General features: G+C 38.9%; 1 protein-coding gene across 14 annotated transcripts in view; it reads left to right on the top strand.

Moving 5' to 3' along the window:
• The window catches only part of CHD9 (chromodomain helicase DNA binding protein 9), a 217,122-nt gene that overhangs the window by 96,553 nt on the left and 109,062 nt on the right, over positions 1-11,507 (top strand). For all 14 annotated transcript variants that reach the window (XM_032805367.2, XM_032805366.2, XM_032805364.2 and 11 more), the window contains one exon: positions 4,907-5,053. In XM_032805367.2, coding sequence (XP_032661258.1) covers positions 4,907-5,053 — 147 coding nt within the window. The remainder of the gene's footprint in view (positions 1-4,906; positions 5,054-11,507) is intronic.

Here is an 11,507-nt window from a genome sequence, read left to right as displayed (position 1 = left end):
GGTCTTCAAATCTCAATTTTGAGGATTTCAATAACTCAGTCATGGGTTCGGGGTTGTTATAAATGTGTATGGGTAGGGTTTTGTGGCCTGCCTTGTGCAGGAGGTCAGACTAGATGATCATATTGGTCCTTTCTGACCTATGAGTCTATGAATCCTGGACTCTGAACACAGTTATTCAAATACAGAGGTTCAAGATGGTAACTGTAGCACAAGAATATAATCATTCGATCCAGGAGAGTGATTTGTGGCCCTTGGCCTTCATATTTACATATGGTGGTGCATCTGGCTCACAGATACTTCCTACAGTTCATCATCAGCAACAACCACTATCAGTATTGAGTACTTTCCTTCAGCCATCTGTCCACCTGGAGTCTTTACAAAGGTTGTCTTGGGTGTCACAGTCAATCTGCGGCAAATAGCAATAGTCGTCTTCCCCATCTGGATGACTGGTTCTTCAATGGTCATTCCTTCCCTGAGGTTGTCTGCAACCAACAAAGTCCTAGTCATCTTCCACTCCTTGGGCCTTTGACTCAGTGCAGAAAAGTCTACCTTGACACCTGTCAGTAGCAGTTGGTCTTAAAACTGACTATATTAGGGCTGCTGTGGTATCATTTCAATTGTAGCAGGTAATAGCATAATAATAGTAGTTAGCTACCTGGAGTTCCGTGTTAACAGCAGTAATTTCTTCACTTGGCATTCCCAGTGAGTAGTTCGGTTCTTGTGGAATGTGAACTCTTCAGCCCACCTTCTTGGGTGTGGTACTGCTAGCTAAATGCACACATGCAGGAAAATGCAGATGTCACCTGAAAGAATACATAGAGATTACCTGCTAGTAAATGTGGCTTTTTAAGAATGTTGCCTCTGCATACTCTTACTGCTTATCCACCTTTCTTCTTTTCTCTGTGTTCTACTTTGATAAGGACTCAGGGACTTTACAGAAAAATGGAAGTAGTTGGAGACCACATGGCCTCTTATAACATTGGTTCTAAATGTTTGGCAATCTGAGGTTACATGAGAGTTTCCAGTTGGCATTGCGTTTCTGGAAGAGTCCTTAAGTTCAGAAGCAAGTATCAAAATGTAGAGGTGACTCTTTCAAAGATCCTTAGTTACTGTTGGAGTAGGCTTTCTCTCTCTTCTTTAGATCCTTTGAAGTGTTTCCCTGATGTATCTTGTAGTAGTTCAGCTCATTGTTTCTGTACAGTTGGTTGCTTCCAAAATAGATGAAATCTTCTTAAGAGGTGGTTTTCAGTGTATGTGCATATCTGGAATAAAAACTATAACTACTTTGCTTTAAGACTTAGTTATAAAAAAATCTCTCCTTGGAGATATGCATCATTTGTGTATTAGGGTAGATTCATCTGCAAAGGTTCAGTCAATGATCATAAAGTGTCATCCAGTGAAATGTAATCTCTGTGTATCCAAAGGTGGTTTTTTTCATGATTTGATTATAGTATCAGAAAATAGCAATAAAAAAAGAGTTGACCCTTTCTAGTATTTTGCAAATATTCTGTATGACCCTGATATATATACTAGGGAAACCAAATAGCTTCATTTTCCCAGAATGGCTCCTTATAGGTTTAGTTGAAAGCCTGTCTTAAATAAAGCTTACCGGTAATGGGTGATTGAATGAAACTTTTCTCAGTGATTTGTCACAATGTGGAAATCTGATCAGTACAATCTCTAGTTTTTGGAAAGCCTGAATACATCTGCCTTATAAACTGTATCTTTTAACTACAGAAAGATAAACCCAAGGGAAACATTACTTGTACTGGACAACAAGTTGACTCTTCTGTAGTTATTTATATTCACTGAGATCTCCTTTTGAAATATCATTAAATGTTTATTAGTCTGGTGCTATCCTGTCACTATCCCATGCAAACCTGCAAGGCTGTTCAGCCTCATTTTTTCATTTAGCTTTCAGACTTTAACATGTGATTTTTGTCTTGCAGATGGTTTCCTGTTTTTACATTCTGGGATGATTTTTTTTGAATCATGTTGTTTAGTTCAGTTGACATGTTTAGTTTCCCAGCTGGCTTCTGTATTAACTGTGCCCAACAAAGACGACAATGCTACATTAGCTAAAATGTGCCACTTTTTTTTTTTTTTAAATTTAGTCTTAAATCATTAGTCTGTGTCTTAATTATATACACACATTTTTCAGTCCATGTATCTTAAACATACATGATTTGTCTCTGAAAAGCCCACTGTTACTAATACATTTTTAGGAAACTTATGTCTCCCTATGATGCTTCTTGTGACCTGTCCATAACTTTGCTTAAAAAAAAAATCTTTGTCATTGACTAGATCAGTTTTTTTGTTAAATTCTAGCTAATATTTTCTGAGTGAAGACTAGGATCTGTGTTTTTAATCCATCTTTTTTTCTTACTCATATGTCCCTTCACTTTCTTTTTCTTATCTCTAAGCCTGTGCTCTGATCCACTGTGGTTTACATTTATTCAGCAGTTGCCCTTGCCTTCATCTGTTCCTTTATATTGCAAGTGTTCTAGGATTTGAAATGTCTGACTGAACAGTTGACCTTTTATCTAGCTCTTAACTTCTTTAAATCCCGCTCCAGTTTCTTTTTTCATACTGATAAGCTGACATTTTTTCTATAACTGCCTACATTTTCTCCTGAAATGCCCTGCTTTGAGAGAGAGCTTACTACTGTGTTTTATTAATTATGATGTAGCATTTGGATATTTTGACCAGGACCACCTAATATACAGAGAGAGCTCCATTCCAATAGGCTTGTTCATAATTATTTTCACTTATATGCTCTCCCTGTAGAGCAAAGTCTGTGATAATTATATTCATTTTTATTGTGTGTGTTCATGCTGATGATGATTTCTGTTCGATAACTTTCCAAAGCAGTGCAAACCAACGCGTGTTCGTTTTCATCTTCTGAGTCATATATCACCAGCAGAAGGATTTTCTTTTTTGGTGGTTTGAGTTCTGTAGTTTCCTCATTGGCGTGTTGCTCTTTTAAGATCTCTGAAAGCATACTCCACACCCTGTCCTTCTCAGATTTTGGAAGGCACTTCAGATTCTTAAATCTGCGGTCAAGTGCTGTAGCTATCTTTAGAAATCTCACATTGGTACCTTCTTTGCGTTTTGTCAAATCTGCATTGAAAGTGTTCTTAAAACGAACAACGAGCTGGGTCATCATCCAAGATTGCTATAACATGAAATATGTGGCAGAGTGCGGGTAAAACACAAAGCAGGAGACGTACAATTCTCCCCCAACGAGTTCAATCACAAATTTAATTAATACATAATTTTTTTAATGAGTGTCATCAGCATGGACACATGTCTTCTGGAATGGTGGCCAAAGGACAAAGGGGCATATGAATCTTTTGCATATCATGTAAATAGCTTGCAGTGCCAGCTACAAAAGTGCCATGCGAATGTTTGTTCTCACTTTCAGCTGACATTGTAAATAAGAAGCGGGCAGCATTATCTCTCGTAAATGCAGGCAAACTTGATTGGCTGCACAAGAAGTAGGCCTGAGTGGACTTGTAGGCTGTAACAATTTACATTGTTTTATTTTTGAGTGCAATTATGTAACAAAAAGAAATCTACATGTGTAAAGTGCGCTTTTACGGTAGAGATTGCACTACAGTACTTGTATAAGGTGAATTGAGGTGAGTTTTATTGTTTTTACAGTGCAAAAATTGTAATAAAAATAATATAAAGTGAGCACTGTACACTTGTATTGTGTGTTGTAATTAAAATCAGTATATTTGAAAATGTAAAAACAATCCAAAATATTTAATAAATTTCAATTGGTATTTTATTTTTTTAACAGTGCGATTAAAACTGCAATTAATCATGATTAATTTTTTTGAGTTAATCAACAGCTCTAATAGCAACATTGTTGATCAAAGTGATAATTTTTAGAAAATACAATTTGTCTCATGTTTACTATACTTGTCTTGGCGTTACTTCATTTTTCTTTTCTGTTTCAGAGTGGTAGCCATGTTAGTCTGTATCAGCAAAAAGAACGAGGAGTGCTTGTGGCACCTTAGAGACTAACAAAATTATTTGAGCATAAGCTTTCGTGGGCTAAAGCCCACTTCATCACATACAGACAGACATCATCTACCTTTCTTTTCTTGCATTGTGTTTACTGTTGTTGCCTATCTTCACTTGTCTAAACAACGAGGAGTCCTTGTGGCACCATAGAGACTAACAGATTTATTTGGGCATAAGCTTTCATGGGCTAGAACCCACTTCTAGCTCACAAAAGCATATGCCTAAATAAATTTTAGTCTCTGAAGTGCCACAAGGACTTCTCATTGTTTTTGCTGATACATGTCTGAAATCATTTATTTCTCTAGGGTCTTTCTTAATTTCTGAGAGTCTTTTGTGATACTGGTTTATACAAAAATGACTTTTTATTTCATAGAGGAATCACTTTAGCATACTGTGTAAATCTTCACTTTATAGGTTATTGATTTAGATAGATTAATAGCACACAGTGGTCTTTTGTAATTATCCTTATGACATTGCTATGGGAAAAATTACAGTGCATTCATGAAACAAAATAGCTGTCTCTTGAATTTTGTTCCTAAATACCCAGAAAACATTATTCCAGTTTGACTTCTGAGCTGTAAATACAGACAAAGCCACTTAACTACTTTTATATTTTATTTTATATATAGTGTAAAGAAACATTAACAAGATTTGTAGCTCCAAAATGTGGCTTACCATCTCCACACCCTGTTGTTGTTTATACAGTTAATTTTTTCTTTAAATATGTACATTTATCAAAATTACTGCTCACTAAGTTTTCTATAGTAATATAAAGTGTAGCTGAATGACTATTTTTAACAAATGTTCAATATAAGCAGTTCTTGCTAGAAAGAATTATCAGTAAAAATATTATTTTGATGTTACTGTATTGCAGAAGAGAAGATCAAATCGTCAGGTTAAAAGAAAAAAGTATGCTGAAGAAGGAGAAGGAAAACAGTCAGAAGAAGAGGCTAAAGTTTCTGTGAAAATCAAAAAGAGTTCTGCTCCTTTGCCTGCTGAGCAACCCTTACAGTTATTTGTGGTAAGTAAAAATCCAGACCTTTTGAGTAGTGTGAATCTTCCAACTAACTTTACTATCTCATGGGTAAAGCTCATTTTGTTAGTCTTATTTGGCTGACTTAGGTCAGTTACCCCGTAATTATGATGCACAGTAGTAGTTGCTTGGGTTCCACGTAGTTATCCTCTCCTTTCCAATTTTCAGGTCATCTGGTGTCTGACATAAATGCTACTTCTTTGGAAGGCTGCAGCAAAAACAGTTCATCCATTATTGAGAATGGGGTTAGAGAAAATTACCTTGTTTTGCCAGTGTTACAAAATTATTGCAGCTGTTTCATTGAGAAGTTATGGCACCTCATGCTTTTGAGTAGGGCCTTGAAACATGGTAGGTAGTGTATCCTAGGGTCAGAGAAATGCTTTTACGTGTTCTGAAAATCCACTCCAATTTAGCCAAATTATAAGCTTCTGAAAATTACCATTTCCACATGCTCCAAAGAGGTTTGTTAGAAGACGGCAGCAAAATTCTCTGGACAGTGCATCTCCACTGAGCATGCTCCACATCTGCAGAACTGTCATGTTCCAGCCCAGAGCTGAATTGGACTTTTCCTGCAGTTGCTCCTTCTGGCTGTTGATGACTTCTGTGACTGTGGGCACAAGAGCTGAGAATAAGGAGACTTTCTCTCTTGTTCTCAGTACTCCCCCTGTTGGAACTTAGGCACCAAGGAAGAGACAGAAGCCAACTTTCTTGCATTCATTGGGTTCAGTAATGGGGGGGGTGGGGGAAGGAGGGAGGGAAGAGCAGTGCATTGGTGGACAGGTACAGGGGACAAGGGAAGAGATATAGCAACTTATTTGTGGGATGGACCGGGAGTAGAGGGAAGAATGATACAATCTGGGCCAGGGTTTCTGAACCTGGGGAGTCACGACCCAAAATGGGGTTGCATGTGTGTCAAAGGGTCGCATAGGAGGCCTGGGGAATGGGTATCTGGGGGCAGGTCCTGTCTTTGGGGAGGGAGTTGCAGAGCCTACCCCTCATTCATTCCACAGTGGCAGTTCCCAGCATGTGGGGCTGGCTGGGCTCTGCTCCCCACTTAAGGAATTTTGCAATATGGTGCATGGGGTTGCAGTGCTGCTCAGGTTTGGCTCAGATGTCCTGCTGGCATGATGTAGAGTGAGGGAGAAAATTAGAGTATGTGGCGCTGAGTCAGAGGGGCCGCTCCAAACCTGAGGGGTGCTGCAACCCCAGAAGTCACAGTGCCTGGAACAGGGAGGTGAGCCCGGGTAGCCCCAGTGGACAGGAGCTGCCACTACAGTGTGCAAGTTGTAGTTATGTAGTACTTGTTTTGTTAATGTGGATATTATAGGTAAGAAATATTTAGTAAGCCACAAGTGTTTTGCACTAAAGCTATTTAATGCATCGTGACAGGCCATCGAGGTTTACAAATGAATCCTGAGCCGGAAAGGATTGAGAACCTGTGGCCTAGGCAGGGACAAGAGCAGAGTGGGACTGTTATATGCAAAGAGTAATAGAAGAGAGAGTGACAAGAACTGAAGGGAATATGCTGTTGAGGGACATTCCCGGAGACAGGGAGAAGGTGACAGACAGGTAGGCTAAGAGAATCTGTAACAACTAGATACATCATTCCCTCCCAAAACCTGGAATAGAGTCCCAGTGTGCCTTTGATATCAGCAAATATCCTTGAAACTCACTGATCAAGTGTGTGTTTATCTTCCTCCACTGGCAGGCCTACATAGACTTTAATAGCCCACTTTTCCACTAGATCAAATGGTATAGAGGTCTTTGCTGTGGCTAAAGGTCACAAGAGTACAAGAATGGCCTACGGGGTAAGACCAATGGTCCATCTATCCCAGTATCCTGTCTCCGATAGTGGCTGCCGTCAAATGCTTCAGAGGGAATGAATTAGAACAGAGCAATCTTGAGTGATTTGTCACCTGTCATCCAGACTCAGCTTATGACAGCTGGAAATCTAGGGACACCTGGAGCATTGGGTTACATCCCTGACCATCTTGTATAGCCATTGATGGACCTGACCTCCATGAACATATCTAATTCTTTGTTGAACCCAATTATAATTCTGGCCTTCACAACATCCCTTGGCAACATGTTCCACAGGTTAACTGTGCATTGTGTTAAGTACTTCCTTATGTTTTTTTTAAACTTACTGCCTATTAATTTTATTGAGTGGCCCATGATTTTTGTGTTATATGAAAGGGTAAATAACACTTCCCTATTCACGTTCTCCATACCATTCATGATTTTATAGAGCTCTGTAGCATAGCCCCTTAGTCAACTCTTGTCTAAGCTGAACAGACCCAGTCTTTTTAAGCTCTCCTTGAATGGAAGCTGTTCCATATCCCTAATCATTTTCTGTACCTTTTCCAGTTCTAATATATCTTTTTTTGAGATGGAGTGACAAGAACTGCATGAAGTATTCAAGGTGTGGGCATACCATGCATTTATATAGTGGCATTATGATATTTTCTGTTTTATTGTATAGCCCTTCATTATTTTATTATCTATCCGTTCTGTTTTATTATCTCTCTACCTAATGGTTCCTAACATTCTGTTAGCTTTTTTTAATTGCTGATGCACATTGAGCAGATGTTTTCAGGGAACTATCTACAATGACTCCAAGGTCTTTAAATGGTAACAGCTAATTTAGACCCCATCATACTGTATGTATAGTGGGGATTATTTTTCCAGTGTGCACTACTTTGCACTTAGTGACATTGAATTTCTTCTGCCATTTTGTCACCCAGTTTAGTGAGATACTTTTGTAACTCTTTGAAGTCAGCTTTAGACTTAACTTTCTTGAGTAATTTTTATATTGTCTACCTTCACTGTTCACCTCTTTTTCTATATCATTTATGAAGATGTTGAACAGCACCGATCCCAATATCGATTCTTGGGAGACCACACTATTTACCTTTCTCCCTTATGAATACTAACCATTTATTCCTACCCTTCATTTCCTGCCAGCTCCAGTTCTGCTGATGGCCCATGTTGGCGTCAGTCTGATACCACATTATGGAATTTATGTTTTTTGAATTTGCTTTAAAAAAACAACATCCCATACTTTGGCAAGGGGTTATGTGGAAAAATATGATGTGATCATGTAATTAAAAATTGTCTTCTGCATTTGCACAAGGGGGCAGAATTATGGCAACCTTTGTTCTAATCTTGCTGAACTTCTGAGTGGTGGACTTTGAAACCTTAACTTTCTTTTAACATTGTTTTTTTTGTTTATATGTGTTTTTGTTTTGTATATAATTTAATGCTTGAGATTTGGAATATTTTTCTACAAGTTGGGGCAATTGCAAGACATTTTTCCTTTGTCTTTTATAAACTACACACACCCACACACTTATGCTTGTCTCTCACCTTTTTTCTCTTTTTGTACCTTTTTTGCCATCTTTCTCCCTTTTCTTTCCCTTGCCAAGTTTCATACCTTTTTTTTAAAAACTTCTGTTTTCACTTCTTTATGCTTGTTTCTGTCTCTGGTTTTCTATGTCACCGGCTTTGCAGAGTTGGCAGAACTGCAGCGCTTTTACACATGACTGATTGAAGAGGAAAACTGACTAGCATCCTAATCGCTTTTCCCTATCATTCCTCTTATACCGTCCATGTAAAGACTCTTTTCAGCTAGCAAGAGGAGGCTGCTAAGGAAAATGGTGTATATATTCACCATAACAGATCAACTTTCCATCTCACTATGTACAAATTTTGCTGTAGAAGCAACTTGAGAAGGATAAGTTACCTTTCCTCTTCAGATGCTGTGGAGTAAGCTGCAAAGGTAACAAGTAACAGCTAGCTCCACATGCAAAGTGATGAAGTGCTGCAACTTCTGTTTCTTGCAGGTTTGTCAGTCCTGGCTTACTGAGGGCTTGATCTGACGCCCATTGAAGCCAATAGAAATATCCCAATTAACTTCAGTTGGCTTTCTATCAGGACTTCACTGTTTTTGGAGTAATTGTTCCTATGGGTGCTCCACATGTTTATGTGCCTCTGATCAGAGATGTTGGACAGCAGCGTCCATATAACCAATGTCTGCACTTTGTATACCCTCATACCCCAATCTGAGAGCATATTAAGCAAGGCTGACCCACTGCTGCTCCTGTTCCTTCTTCACTGCAAAATCCAGCCTAATGCAAGGACTCCAAAGTAAAGGAGAAGGAGGGCAGGTAGAGTACTTGTAGGGACAAAACATCTTGAAGAACTCCAATTACTGTACAAGTAGTCTTTCCTTCGAGTAATTGTCCCTAAGGGTGCTCCGTTTAAGGTAGCTCCTATGCAGTGTCTATCGGGGTAGGCAACCTATGGCATGAGTTCCGAAGTTGGCACGGAAGCTGATTTTCAGTTGCAGTCACGCTGCCTGGGTCCTGGCCACCAGTCCGGGGGGCTCTGCATTTTAATTTAATTTTAAATGAAGCTTCTTAAACATTTAAAAAGCCGTATTTACTTTACATACAACAATAGTTTAGTTATATATTATAGACTTATAGAAAGAGATCTTCTAAAATCATTAAAATATATGACTGGCACGCAAAACTTAAATTAGAATGAATAAATGAAGACTCATCACACCACTTCTGAAAGGATGCCGACCCCTGGTCTATGTTAAGGAGGCAGGTGCTGAGGAAGCCTGTCTAGTACAGACTGGAGAAAGGCCATCACAAAGGCTGCATCTAACGTATAAGCATTATGCTAGGGCGGAGTGCTGAGAATAGCTGTGTTTCTAGCTCTTATGATTCACAAGGCATAGGACCTTAAACCTGTTACTGTTCCAAGCACTTTGCCTGTCCAGATCTTCAGAGCAGTGTAACTATGGAGGGAATTTGCCTATCAAGCACTTCAGACCAGTGTAACTATGAAGGAAAATTCCATGGTTTGAGGGGAAGGAAGGACATTTTTGTGAAAAGCAGCTTTTAAAAAAATTGAACTGTTCAAAATATGAAGCAGTTTGGAGTACACCAACTCCTCACTTACAGTCATCCCAGTTAACATTATTTCATTGTTACGTTGTTGATCAATTAGAGAACGTGCTCATTTAAAGTTGTGCAGTGTTCCCTTATAACGTTGTTTGGCAGCTGCCTGCTTTGTCCACTGCTTGGAGAAAGAGCAGCCAGTTGCAGCTAGCTGGTGGGGGCTTGGAACCAGGTTGGACCCGCAGTCCTCCTATCAGCTCCTCGCTCCCCTAAGTTCTCTTGTCAGCAGCCGCCCAGCAGGGTCCTAGTTGCCAGCAGTTCATCTGTCCCTCCCTCACTGCGATGTGCTGCTCTTACATTAACAACGTGTTAACCCTTAAGGGCTCAGCCAAGTTCTAGTTCATCATTTAGTAGTAAGACATTCCCTGGGAAGTATCCCACCCTCTTCCACCCTCTAACTTTACCACCTCAACCAGGCTTCACAGTCGTCATTGCTGTGCACAGTATTAAATTGTTTGGTTAAAACTTATTGTGTGTGTGTGTGTGTAATATAGGTTTTTTTGTCCAGTGACAAAAAATTCCTTGGAACCTAACCCCTCGTATTTACATTAATTCTTATGGGGAAATTGGATTTGCTTAACAACGTTTTGCTTAAAGTCGCGTTTTTCAGGAACTTACAGCGTTAAGCGAGGAGTTACTGTATTAGAAGTAGTCCTGACAGAAATAAATTTGTGGGTGGGACTGCAGGTGGAGCTGTGGAGATGCAAGATGATAGCAATTTGCAGCATAATCCTGCAATTTATTTACATAGGTTTAATTCTTGTTAATGTATGGTGATATTGAACTATCAAAGTAAATTCAGAATTTTTTGACAGTGTGAACACTGCCTGTTAATGGGCTGTTCAATTTCTAAAATATTTTCTTTTGAAATTTAAAAATAAAAAGTATATCAAATGAGAGGTTATACGTGTTCACTTACGATAGAAGTATGTAGCAAGCATTATCAATGTATATATTTTTGTTATAGGATATTCCCTATATATTTGTAATTAATTATTATCTTTTCTTAAATTGAGAGAGGTTTTTTTTTGTTTTGTTCGGTTTTTGTAAAGATTGATGTCTGGGGAGCCTCAGTTGGCAAATTGTGGATGGAAAACTTGACACCTTAAGACAAGCTGTTTGTTAATGAAAAGTATGTGCCTGCTGTGTCAGAAAACATTCTCTATGTGATATACTGGGATTGTAGAAATCTGTTTGCCATGGAAAATACGGAATTTACGTTTTTACAGTAAATCTTTAGTTTTTACATTTTGTGAAAAAATAAAAACGAATACGGTAGAACCCTGTTTTATCTGAATCTCCGTTATCCGGCTGTCCATATTAACCAAACCAGGGCTGTCAGTCTGAGGCCACGTCTACACTACGGGATAATATCAAATTAGCTAAAATCGGTTTTATAAAACTGATATTATAAATTCGATTTCATGCGGCCACACTAGGCACAGTAATTCGGCGTTGTGCGTCCATGGTCC

The sequence above is a fragment of the Chelonoidis abingdonii genome, chromosome 19 (genome assembly GCF_003597395.2).
Source record: "Chelonoidis abingdonii isolate Lonesome George chromosome 19, CheloAbing_2.0, whole genome shotgun sequence".
Taxonomy (NCBI): domain Eukaryota; kingdom Metazoa; phylum Chordata; order Testudines; family Testudinidae; genus Chelonoidis; species Chelonoidis abingdonii.
The sequence above is the reverse complement of the archived record's forward strand: the minus strand, read 5'-3'. Positions and strand labels throughout refer to the sequence as shown.